The 13619-nt window shown below is 42.8% G+C and overlaps 1 protein-coding gene across 7 annotated transcripts in view; it reads right to left on the bottom strand.

Annotated features, from left to right (window-relative positions):
* Nucleotides 1-13619, bottom strand: part of LOC114664022 (FH1/FH2 domain-containing protein 3-like) — a 722250-nt gene that overhangs the window by 185962 nt on the left and 522669 nt on the right. For 5 of the 7 annotated variants that reach the window (XM_051935624.1, XM_051935621.1, XM_051935622.1 and 2 more), the window contains one exon: nucleotides 1730-1828. The exons of the other annotated variants lie outside the window; for them this stretch is intronic. In XM_051935624.1, coding sequence (XP_051791584.1) covers nucleotides 1730-1828 — 99 coding nt within the window. The remainder of the gene's footprint in view (nucleotides 1-1729; nucleotides 1829-13619) is intronic. 7 annotated transcript variants of the gene reach the window in all.

Genomic DNA, 13619 nt, shown 5'->3' with positions numbered 1-13619 from the left:
AGCTGCGAATTCCAAGGAACTCTCCGGAAAGTTCTGCGACCAAATTCTGGTGAGGTCATTCAGGGCATCAAACCATTTCTAAAGCTTTGAGTGTTCCCAGGATCCTCAAGAACTGGGGAATAGAAGAAGTCAGGAACCACCAGGACTCTTCCTAGAGATGGCTGTTTCGCTTCTCTCCCATAGACAACACAATAATCGTAAATACAAATTTTTTGATAAGTCAGTAATTCTTTCAATAAGGAAAACAAGATTTAATGTCGTGATATAAATACTTTTCACTTGCTTAAATTTCATGTATTGCTCCAGAGTGCACACCACCTCAGACTGGGGCGGCAAATCAATGACCTGAAGCACACAGCCAAGACAATACTGGAGTGGCTTTGGGACGAGTCTCAGGGTGTCCTTGAGTGGCCCAGCTAAGGCCGGGACTTAAACTCCACAGAACATCTGAAGAGAGACCTGAAGATGGCCATTTCTAGACACTTGTCATTCAGTCTATCAGAGCTTCAGGGGATCTGCCAGGAAGACTGGGATCAACTGGACAAATCCAGGTGTGCAAAGCTTGTAGAGACTCATTCATGAAGACTCAAACAGCTGGAATTGCTGACAAAGGAACTTCTCCAAAGTCCTGAAGGTTTCAGTTTTTGAGTTTTAATAAATTTGCAAACCTTTCTGAAGACGGTTATTCACTTTGTCATTTGGGTTACTGAGTGTAAATTGATGGGCAAAAGTGGCAAATGTATCCATTTAAAATTAACTCTACAACACAGTACGGAAGGGGTCTGAATATTTCATGAATCCATTGCATGAACCAAATGGCAGTGACTGTCAGAAAACAAATATGGTGATAAAGTGGCATATGCAAAGAGCCGTCAAAAAAGGAAGCTAACACTATAAACCAAACCTCTTATGATCATAAACTCATATAAGGTGAGAAAAGCTATGAAAAAAACAAAGAAAAGGTTACGGGAAATGAAGTAAGAACGCCATTGTAACAGGACGCAGGATCGACACGGCAGCAGTGCTAATTGCTGAGCCACCAGGCTACTCCTGTTTTATGTATAGAGGAGAATTAAAATGACACTTAAACTCCTTAAATGCAATTTTAGTTGCTGGTATAGGAGATAGATAGATAGATAGATAGATAGATAGATAGATAGATAGATAGATAGATAGATAGATAGATAGATAGATACAGGTGTGTACTCACTAAAACCAGCAATTTAAAGTAAAAAAAACAAAAACATTAGCCTCTTAATGTAATAAGGGGATCTGCTAAAACGGCCAATTTGTTTTCTTGTCTTGCTGCTCATCTTCTGCATTCGCGTCTTTATGAAAAACAAGCAGGCCGTCTGTCTCTCTCTCTTTGTGTTTCGCCCGCTCGGTTGCCTGGCACTGGGCTTGTTTTGCGCCAACAGTATCGTGCCATGGATGGGTAACATTAATACACTTCCAACTTTTTTCCATCTCCATGATAAATCCCAGGATTGTTACAGGAATACATCAACAAGAGGGTGAATTAAAGGCCATCGATACAAAATGGAAATATTGCCTGTTGTCTGAAAACAATAAAAATGAATTGAACACAGACACGACAAAGACAAACACACAGAACAGAGCAAAAGGGTGACACAGGGAGGCACAGTGTGAAAAAGCTGGAGGGCTTGCCAGTCTAAGGACGGGGCAGGTGGAGGGGGCACAGGGACGACTCTCCAGGTTTAAATTGTACCTGTGTTGAACCTGCCTACGAGGTCCTTCCTCTCCCTCATCCTCAGTATTGGGCTCTGTGACTGCTTGTGGCTGGTCATCCTCTTCCTCATATTCCTCTCTGTGGTAAAAAAGGGGTGAGGCCAAAAGAAAGAAAAAAAGGAAAAGGGAGACAGAAACCATGGAAGACAACATGAAAAGAGGCAACAAGCAGCAGAAATGTCAAGTTAAGCTAACAGAAACGGACACAGAGAAGGCTTCAGGAGGAAGAAAACTGCTGAAAAGAGGCTTTTGGAAGCAGGCGGGATACCCGATCTCATTCAGCTTGGCACATATCCCTTTGTACAGACATTCATATGGCAAAGTTAGGCACATATGGCTGGCAGACACACACAACAGAGCTTGGTCAGCAGCTGAGACGAATTAAAGATGCAGATGAATATTCTGACACAATTGTCTCTTTTACAGAACATGGACCTTAAGACTAACTCCTTCATTTTAATTTGACACCTTTAATGAAATCAGATCCCTTCAATCAGATGTTTCATTGATATCTCAAGAAAATGAGATAATGAATAATGCAAACATGAAGGATGGACAATGTTAATTCACAAATCCTGCGAAAAGACAATTTCCCCTCAGGGGATTAATACAGTGTACCAAATACCCTCAAAAAATAAAACCCACAATAATAGATGATACACATAATTATAATAATAGATAACACATGATATAATACACCATATAATAATAATACACAATTTTGTGTGGCTGGTGTGAGGAACGGCTCTTGTCCTTACCTAGCTGGGATGCCCTCAGGATGAAGGACTGGGGGGAATTGCGTGCACAGGGCATTATCTCCTCTGGAGCACTAGATGGCAGCTCCCCTGGGTTGCAGCAGTGCCTTGGGTTACCACAGGGCATCATGGGACATGGAGGTCTTTGACTTAGCCCTGTTGGGTGCCTTGGTTGCCACCAAGGGCGTACTGCAGGGACTGGGGAGCCCTACTGCTACTCACCCAGAAGCGCATTTGGACCACGTGTACGGAAGACTGGAAGTACTCCTGGGATTTAGATAAAAGGAGCTGCCGGTCTCATATCGACGAGCCAAAGTTGGGAGGAAAATGGACAACACTTGTGAGGAGGAACGGAGGAGGCAGTGAAGGACAGAAAGAAGGAAGAGGAGAGTTGCTGTGTGCCCATTGGGCTCTTTGTACTTGTGGCTGTGGTAGGAAACACTTATGAGAAAGAGTTTCCCACAATAAAAGACTCTGCCTTTTAAACTTGTGTCCATGCCTGCTTGTGGTGGGGTGAGCTAGAGCACCACCTGGTGTCCACACTGGACAATCTTCTTTGTCGTCTCCGCCAGCGTCTTTTGTCTTCTAAATGTGCCGATTAAGACGAGCAGCAGGCAGCCGGCTATTCCATCTCCCACCGTCGCAGAACGTTCACTAAGTTCTCTCAGCTCATGCCTTGTTTGATTACCTGGGAGTGACTGAACTTCTGGAGTTTTAGAGTGGAAATAATAGATCGTTATTTGGAACACATGCATTTCATGTGTGTTCCGTTTCTACAGTAATCTGTGTAAACACATTGTTAAAACAGAAACTTTTTCATATTTTAGTAATAAATATTACAAAATGTAGGCATAAACTATAGAATGTGTGAAGCCTGAAGTCCAAAGATCAAATAAACACTTTCACAAAAGTTCAAGAACGATACAACACTTTCCATGGCGTAACGCTATGATTTGCTGACTCAGAGCGTAGCAACTCTACCGTGCCTCAGAGACCCAAGTTTGATTCTCAACTGGGGAGAAAGTGTTATTTTTTTTTTCTTTTTAATCTCAAACGGACATAAAATTTATAAATTGGTATGCGCTGTAAATCGTTAAGTTTAAAATGTCGATCGCGGTTATTTCTGTTGATTAATTCATGCTTTTTACTTAGAGTCAGAACAGGAGCTTATTCAGCTTCTGATCTGACTTTAACAGCGCCAGTATAAAGTCACACCCGATCTGGCGCCGTTTGTTTAAAAAATAATATTGCATTATAGTGCGTCTTTATGTGAAAACAGCATGTCAGATGGGGAGTGTCTGATGATTGCATATAGCGCTGAAGTTACTGCTCTTTACTATGCTTTCCTCTGCATGTCCTGGAGTACAAAAGATACAGCGGTAGTATGTATCGTGATACACTGCAGGGCTATAGCGCGTCTTTACGTGAAAACAGCAGTGTCAGATGGGGAGGGGAGGGGAAGGATCCTGAACGCAACTGAGAGAATGAAAAGTGAATAAAAAAAAAAAAAAAAAAAAGACAAAGCTAACCTTTACAAGTATCATAAATTACACCGGCTGTTACAGACTGAAATCAAATGTATCTTTTTATTCTAAAATAGTAAGAATAAGAGCAGTTCACTTCTCAAAAGGGAGTCGTGCAGGATCGAACTCATGACCTTTTGATTCCCACTCAGCAACTGATACTGTTACGCCACAGGGCCGTCGTAGTAAATGAATGTCAATGTCACATACTAAGGCGGCTTTTTTTTCTGCATTTATATTTTTGAATAAAAGCGCACTTGTTCTGTTATATCTGTACCTTTCGTGAAAGTGTTTCTTTGATATTTGGACTTCAGGCTTCATACGTTATATAGTTTATGCCTACATTTTGTCATTTACTACTAGAATATGAAAAACATTTCAGTTTTAAAAATGTGTTTACACAGATTACTGTAGAAACGCAACACACATGAAATGCATGTGTTCCAAGTAACGATCTATTATTTCCACCCTAAAACTCCACTTCAATCCCAGATGATCAATCAAGGCGTGAGCTGGGAGAAGTTCGTGCACGTTCTAATACAGTGGAGCATTTTAAAAAACTGCAGAAAACACATTATTTTAACATGGCTTTCTCATAACTTCACTTTACTTTAAATCCTGATACTCTATATCCAATTCATTATAATAACTATTCATGGTGGCTCTAAAATCTGTACTAACCCCTACTCTCTCTTCTGTTTCTTTTTCCAGTTTCTTTGTGGTGGCGGCTTGCACCACCGCCATCTACTCAAAGCACCGTGATGTTCCAACATTGATGGATTAAAACCAGAAGTCTGCATGACCATCGTCATCAAGTCCTTCTGTGAGAACCTTAAATACAAAGAGGACTATTTCATTTATGTTAGGTAGAATGCCTAGAGGGGGCTGGGTGGTCTTGTGGCCTGGAACCCCTGCAGATTTTATTTTTTTCTCCAGCCGTCTGAAGTTTTTTTTTTGTTTTTTCTGTCCTCCCTGGCCATCGGACCTTACTCTTATTCTATGTTAACTAATGTTGTCTTATTTTAATTTCTTACTTTGTCTTTTATTTTTCTTTTCTTCATTATGTAAAGCACTTTGAGCTACTTTTTTGTATGAAAATGTGCTATAGAAATAAATGTTGTTGTTCTAAGTCGGTGGGGGGATGGAATAGCTGGCTGCTTGCAGCTTGTGTTTATCTGCACATTTAGAAGACAAAAGACACTGGCGGAGAGGTGCGAACGGATTTAAGAAGCAATTTAAGGTGGGACGGATCTACAAGTTTTTTCGTAGGCTCTGGTAATTCTAGTGTTAACTAGAAACATTTTAAGTAACTAACAAGTCTGTGTGCTGCCTGACGTTACACAGCACCATTTATCAGGTTGTATGGTTGCCAGTATTCAAATGTACTTTGCATATGAATATTATCGATAATACATTGTTTAAATTGTAACTTAACCCCCTGCTTGTCTTTTACTCTGTGTAATTGCCTGAAGTCATCGATGTAGAAGGGAAGGTGGGGAGAAGTTATATACTACAATAACTTATAAACAGTGGTAAGTCTGAGATTTGAGGCATTCTGACAAAGGCTACACATTAATAATACAAAAGGAGAAAGTAGAGTAATAGAGAACTTTACCAAGACAAAACACTCATATACACAAGCACAAGAACATGTTGTCTTGTCTCTCCTCCTCCTCCTCTCCTCTCTCCACCACACTGCTCTCCTCCAGTCAAGTGTTGCTCGTCTTCCTCTCACCTCCGACTCGTCTGCACAAGGCAGTGTGGTCCCTTTTATTGAGGACCTATGAGTACTTCCGGTGACGTGACGTAGCCAGTTGGAAGCACTTCCGGGTTATGAGAAAGCCTGGGAGATCCTCCTCCAGCAGCACCCCCTATCAGATCCCCACATAGCTGCTCCTTCAGACTCCAACTCTCGTGTAGTCCTGTGGGTGTACAAACTGGGACTCTAAATGTGGGATACTGCCCACCTATTAAAGTGGGGGATAAACTGCTCCCTGCCATGCTCTTCTGCCGGGACGGGGATCATAAGGCATTCCGACCGGGTATTACCCCCATTTAGTCCATCCTTCCTTTATGGTATCCTGGCAGGGTACGGACTCCACTTCCGTTCTGGGCGGGACCCCCAACCATCCTCTGGGTTATCAACAACATAGTGATGACTATCAAGAACAGAATAGAAAAGGAGAGCCTTATGTGCAGTTAAGGAAGAAGGAGGGGGAGGAAGGCGTCCTTGAACCTCTTGATGAAGCCTCTAAAGGCCTGATAACACACACCACTTAAAATGGCTGAGGGTTAACCGCCTTTGTTTTTAGCAGAAGTAGTAGATTAACATAAAAATCTTTTTTTTACATTTCAAAGAATTAGCCTTCTTCTTGTTCATAACATGTTCTTTATGAACTGAACCCCCCCCCCCAGTCAATGGATTTGATTTATACTACGAGGTCCTCAAGAAAATAAGCATATGAGTCAGACATAATGAAACAAGAGTTCAATTAAAGCCATACTGGGCCATCAAAAGAGCTCAAGTTCCAGAGAGAACGCAGACAAGCTCCTGCGACCTAATTCAATTTCCTTCAGCCAGAAGTCACTCTATATACACAAAAATACCAACATAATTAGTAAGTAATTACTTTAAAGGGAGGAAATAATCCCAAACATCCACTATGCCTATCAATATTAATAGCTACAGACGGCAATGATGGAAGGTTCAGCATTTCTGGGCCATGAAAGGCCATGACACTCCACCAGGACAGTGTCAATCTGTCTTATAGCGCCGAGCGAGTTTCACTCCTGCCTTGGCACCGGTGATCCCCTGAAAGCCTGAAATTGAATACGATTGTCCCTGACATAAGGGGCGAATCTCCAGCTTCACTTGAAAAATGAAAGCTTTAAAAGACGCCACGTTCACCATGACGTTGCCTTACTGTTGTGATCAAAAAGGAGAATCTCCTTTAAGGGTTTCTCTCAGGACTCAGGGGGTCATCTAAGGTCCAAGTCACATACACTCGCCGAGTAAATTCTTCGGACCACTGCACTAATACTGAGTAAAGCCTCCTGTTGCTCTCCAAACAGCCTCAGTTCTTCATAGCATGGATTCCACTGGATGTTGGAGACATTTCTGGTTCATGGTGACATGACTGAGTGCTACACTCTCATGCCGCTAATCTCCTGTTCTACCACATCACAAAGGCGTTGTGTTGGATTCAGATCTGCTGACTGGGAAGGCCACTGCAGGTCTCAATGTCACATTCATGAAGCCAGTTTGAGATGACCTTTACTTTGTGACATGGTGCCTTATTATGCTGGAAGTAGCCATTACAAGATAGGCAAATTGTGGCTGTAATCAGGTCAGGTCAGGGAGCATGCGCTGGTATAGCACAATGGTGCACCAACCACATGATGAAACAGCATGGGATCCTGGTTGGCAACCCAAGGTCCAGTCCCACTCTCCAGAAATGACCCTCTATCTGCCGCAGCCAGATATTACGTGGGTGTCCCCTTGGTCTCGTCCAGCCACTCAGGTCCCCAACAATGAGGATCCTGTGAGCCAGATTACCCTCAGGGAAATGTGTCACATGGCTGTAAGTGCTGTAACTGACGCTCCCTCACAATGCAGGTAATGTGTCTCATTCAGGACTCCGTGAGCAACACAAAGTCAAACCAGCCTTACCCAAGGATTCTCCGAAGAGACAACAGTGCAGAAGGAGTCCAGCCTTCATCTCCGCATCCATGTCTCACGACCGTACAGCAAGACAGGAAGCACCAGGACTCTAAAGACTTGGAACTTCGTCCTTTTGCATAGATATCGGGAGAGCCACACACCCCTTTCCAGCGACCTCATGACCCCCCTAATGCTTTCCCAATCCGTCTACTGACTAGCGTTGTGACTTATTAGGTCTATGATTTCTAACGGCTCGTTTATACTTCACGTCATGGCTGCCACGCGTTCCCGGCGTTCATTTGACGCATCCTCTGAGCAGGTCCTCAGAAATTAACGCGACTCGTTAGCGAGTTGCAGTACCAGCAAAAAGTCGGTGTGATAAAAGTCGGAACTCTGTGTTTACTATTGACACGTGACAGAAAGCTGCTTTGAGGATCCTCCGGGGTCGATGTGCCTGCTTCGATGTTTGATGAACGGTTTGATGTGGTGAAGCAGAACGCGACATACAAATGAATAAAGTGGTGCTTTTATATTTGAGCATCGCATATTCCCCATCATAATAACACGATACATTTTAAAAGTCTTGCATATCATCTTCTGTGCAGTCTTTCTTTTTTTTGTACCTTCACAACAACATCAGAATGTACAGCGGCATATTTGAGCCACAGATACAAAAATTAAGGACACAGTGAAAAGATATATTTTGTGATTAAAGTGGATATTTCGGCTTTAATCTCGAATTGTCCACTTTAACCTCGTAGTTTACTTTATCATTAAAGTAGACCGCCGTAAATGTCATCTCAAAACCAACCCACTTACGTGCTTCTGGGGCTTCCTCCTGATCTGACAGCAGCGGCAAGCAGCAATAGATCACCACACAGAACACATTAAATGTATGATATTCCAACTCTCTGCACATTTAGAATCCTCAGATGTATACTTGATATCACTTTCATGATAAAATGCATTAAAGTATGTATGTTACATTTTACAGATAAGGTGTTAACTTCAATTAAATATTGAATACTGTTAATAATTACACATGTGGGGGTGACACGGTGGCGGAGTGTTAGTGCTGCTGTCTTGCAGGGAGTCACGTCGCTGGTGTTTCTGCCCGGAGTTTGCATGTTTTCCTGCTGGGTTTCCACACTGTGCGGTTTCCTTCCAAAGATGTGCAGATTTGGTGACGCTAAAATGATGCCAGTGTATGTGTGTGCTTGTGTTCAGCTTGCGATGAGCTGATGCCCCGTCCAGGTATTGTTTCTTTTTTGCGCCCGATGCTTGCTGGAATGGGTGCATCCCTGAATTGATGGATGTAATCATTAAACATCCATTCTTTTCACAGATAATGCAGCAAGGTCTCCTTGGAAATGAATGGGTGTTTCAGGCAATTCACAACACAGCGAAGCTGAACCTGTTCTCGCCATGATGATATCTCGCACTGTCACCTGGTGGAATCTTCCAGATTCACGTAAAGTACATGCGCAAGTATAAACAGTACAACGCTTGCGTAGCTGTAGCGTCCGCTGGAGCACACATTACATTGTGTGAAGTATAAACCTGGCGTAAGACGATATGCCACTGACAAGCAGTTGGGTGCCTTGAGACCACCGATCATAAAATGGCTGTTGTCACCCAAGTGTACTTGGCAGACAGCGTGAGGGCTCTTATAATGGCAACACTCCAAGTCAAGGGGTGGCGCTGTTGCCTAATGCTTCTCCTCCTCTCTCCCTTACAGACCCGACGACCAGCAGCACCAGTGATGTCACTTCCGGGTCCAGCTCACCTGACCCCGCCTCTTCCACTCTAAAGGGGCTCCGCCTCCCTCTTGAGCCAGTTTACGTTTTGACTCTCGTCTTAAAAAGACGTCTTTCGCTGCTTTGCGATTTTTCTATCAAATATGCGGGGTTTGCCTTCAAGGTGCCCCAACTCTTTATAATCTTCCTACGTTTTTCTCACAATATAAAAAAAAATGAATGGAGCTGATGTATGGGAATGTTAAACTGAATGTTTTTGCTTGATAAAGCTAAGTGACCTCTTTAGTGCTACTTCTTGTCACTAGTGTCATTTAAAACTGCACAGAGCGATTGGTGGGGCCATGAAACTTGTTTTCCTAAATCTACACAAGTCAGGCGGCACTGAATGCGGTTGACGGATTTATTATGAAAGGAATCGGAAGAAAGAGGGGGCATCTTGATCCTTGACAAATGTGCTTTGAATTTAAACAGGATTATGTACCGTGAAAAGGCGCCACACAAAGACAGACACGCCGTGCCTAGCAACGGGACTGAACAATCGACGAAACGGCAAATCTGGGCCACAAGGGCATCTGGCACTTTTCTGTATTTCATTTGGGACTAATTTAATTTAGGTCTCTGTGTTCACGAGCAATGGCCTGGATAGACGGGGGGACCCTGCTTAAAAAGCCTCAATTCCAGTACCGGCAACATTTAGGTGGGATTCTTTTCTTCAGAGACAGTCGGTCAAGTATGTTGTAAAGGGTGCAAATAATTTATATGCTGTACGAGTTTATATATTTATATGTGTTTATATGTTTACTACCCACATGACCTGTGGGAGACCTGTGATAGAATACATTGTCAAGCACGCGCCTCAGTGGGTCACACTCCGGGCCCTTATGTACTACTACCCCGGGTCGAGAGGGGGCGCTGGCTCCAACTTTGTCCTCTTCTATTCCCTCTGTAGTACTGAGCAGAACACCCAGTGAGGGCGACTGACTCCGCCACTTGCGGCCCCCCACCTATAAATCCCCGGAGGGAGGCGTGACATTGTGAGCAGAGTGCACCGCAGGACGGGGCTCCAACCGGGTGATTACAAAGCCCGACGGCTCCTGGGTTGGATTTTGGACTTTTTTGTTTCGTTTTGCAAAATTTAATTTTTTCTGTTTGATTAAATGGGGACAGCCGGGATAGCACCCCAACATTTCTTTGTGAAACTTGCAGTTCTTTCCACAGCCACAATATTTAAAAGTATTTGATATCTGGTGCCCTACGTGTATCCTTTCTTCGGTATCCTCTACTCTCCTGACCGCTGCTCCGTCTGTCACACGTGTTGCCATAAAGCCTGCTGCTCAGACTTTGCCATTACTTTTGAGAGGACTCAATGGCCTCCTATCTGATCTTGCATTTCCTATCTTTGAAGGTGACTCTCTGCGTGTCTGTCACCACCTGATTTGCACTACCTAGTAGTGACATGTGCCTCCTATGCCTTTCGTTATTTTGGCTAATACCCACAGTAGATGGACCCCCATTGCCCACATCATTCATATTCTTTGAAGGCAACTCTCAACCTCCCCCTTACACCTCTCTTTGATACTCTCATGTGTGTTAACCTCCCTTGTCTGGCACTTTTGTATCTCAATTTCAATTGGCTGAACAACCACAACACAACTGACCAATCAGATTGCTCAGAAGGACCGGACACACATGCAGACATTTGAGTTTTATTATACACACTAGCCACGTAACCTGTCAAAGACAAGTGAGAGAATACATGTCCGCTTTTACACTTCCCATCTCTGAAGGCGACGCTCAGAATCTTTGTCACTTGCCGATTTGCACTACCTGGTAGCGACATGTACCTCCTATGCCTTTACTCCTCCTCGTATGTCTCACGCTTGCACTTCTTCTTTCAGTTGTGCCACCACTGCTCAAATTGCTCACAGAGCCTGGATACACATACAGACCTTTGTATTTTGTTATACAGTAAATGTGTGTATACTGCACACAAACAAGACTGTCACATGTGACCACAAGGGGACATCACTGAGCCACCAACACCAGACACAACTCCACGAAACACAGCTTATGGTTAAAAATCAAGGTATTTGTTACACATAGACACGTTCACAGGCTTTAAAATCAGTCCAACACTGTAACACTTCTCCCTCTGTGTCTCCTTCTAGTCCTCCATTGCTAGTGTATTCCCAGTATGACCTGTCCGGATGAGGCAGAGCAGACCCTTTTACGTAGGACCTGGGAGTACTTCAGGGGCTACAATATTGCATGGCGAAAGACTGGGCATTCTGGGAGCCGCACAAAGTCAAGAGGGTTCATTTCCAGCTGTGCCCCCTAGCTACACCCAAGGACCCTTACAGGGGCACCCTTCTGTACTACAATTCCCAGGCAGCCCTGCAGGTGTCCAGCCCGAGGAATCCTGCCACCCAACACTCTAGAGGATGGATCGTTCCTAATAGCCATCCTCCCCCCGTTCGTCCATTATTCGTTCATCCCGACTGGAATAGGAATGGAGGATCATCTGTCACCATCCAAGTCCATTCACACATAAAATTAAAAAGACTGACCATTAAAGAGAATTTTATTTAAAAAATTATTACGTTATTGCTTGCCAGTCCTTCCACAATCACCTTCTGTGAGGTCCATCAGCACATTAGACAAAGCTGAGTACCATTATGAACAACGCTGCACATCCTCTCTCTGACACACCAGCACTGGGGACTTTCAGCCAATGAATCATTCAGCACACGTGTCCAGAAATGCTACAGGGGCTCCTTCACACTATGCCTTAAAAACCCCTCGCTGGAATTGAGACTGCTCTCTTATATTTAGCCAAGGCAGAAGTTCCCTTTCCTTTTAGTTATTCTGTAGTGTATTGTTAAATGTTTAATTTATTGAGCTTCTGTAAAAAACTACATTTTCCCCTGGAGACAAGTAAAGTGCAATGTGATGTGATGTAATGTAAATAAAAGACACTAGAGAGTCACATTGGAGTGTAAACCCCCCCAGTCCATTCTACGCTTTTCACATCTCCAGAGATATTAGGACCACCCATTGAGTCCTCACTAGGTGGTCTGATTATATCAAGGCAGACAACTCATAATAGATGTCACATAACATTAGTTGTCCATCATAAATAAGTAAACACGCCCTTTCATATCTCCTAGGAGGCACACGTTCTGCAGACATTTGGGACATCACAGTTTACTCATTCACTGGATCAGCTCCTACTCTCCTAACTTCATGGAGGCCTTCAACAATAATTCTTTAATAATGTCCCGAATCACAGACATGACAGCAGCCAGCTTTGCCTTTCTTGCAATTCTCAAACCCAACTAGCCCAATTATGGGGCATAGATGGAGGACGGACCTGATTGGGGGCCTGGGATGCCAGTTTGCCAAAAGGCTCATTTTGTCAACACAAGTAGACAAGACATACAGACCGACCAACCAACAGTCAGATAGCTAGATACGTAGACAAGAAAGGCACTATATGATAGAGAGATAGATAGATAGATTTTAATTTTAGTATAGTCTGCAGGATAGATAGATAGATAGATAGATAGATAGATAGATAGATAGATAGATAGATAGATAGATAGATAGATAGATAGATAGACACTACAAGATAGATAGATAGATAGATAGATAGATAGATAGATAGATAGATAGATAGATAGATAGATAGATTTTAATTTTAGTATAGTCGGCTAGATAGATAGATAGATAGATAGATAGATAGATAGATAGATAGATAGATAGATTTTAATTTTAGTATAGTCGGCAGGATAGATAGATAGATAGATTGATTTTAATTTTAGTATAGTCGGCAGGATAGATAGATAGATAGATAGATAGATAGATAGGAAAGGCACTATATAATAGACAGACAGACGGACAGATATTTAAGGCACTATATAATAGACAGCTACAGAGATATGAAATTCACTATATACATGAAATGTACTATATAAGAGACAGACGGATGGACAGCACTTTATTTGTCCATAGAAGGAAATTTGGCTTTTTACAGAAGCTCAATAATTGATAACATCTGAATTAGTTCATGAGGTACAAGTACATAATAAACAAAGACCACTCATGTCAGATATTTGAAAAATTAAAATGTGTGCTTCAATTTAAATGTTTAAAGCAGGGGTACTTAACTTGAGTC

The sequence above is a fragment of the Erpetoichthys calabaricus genome, chromosome 13, assembly GCF_900747795.2.
Source record: "Erpetoichthys calabaricus chromosome 13, fErpCal1.3, whole genome shotgun sequence".
Classification (NCBI taxonomy): Eukaryota; Metazoa; Chordata; class Cladistia; order Polypteriformes; family Polypteridae; genus Erpetoichthys; species Erpetoichthys calabaricus.
Note: the sequence above shows the minus strand (reverse complement) of the source record. Positions and strands in the feature narration are given on the sequence as shown.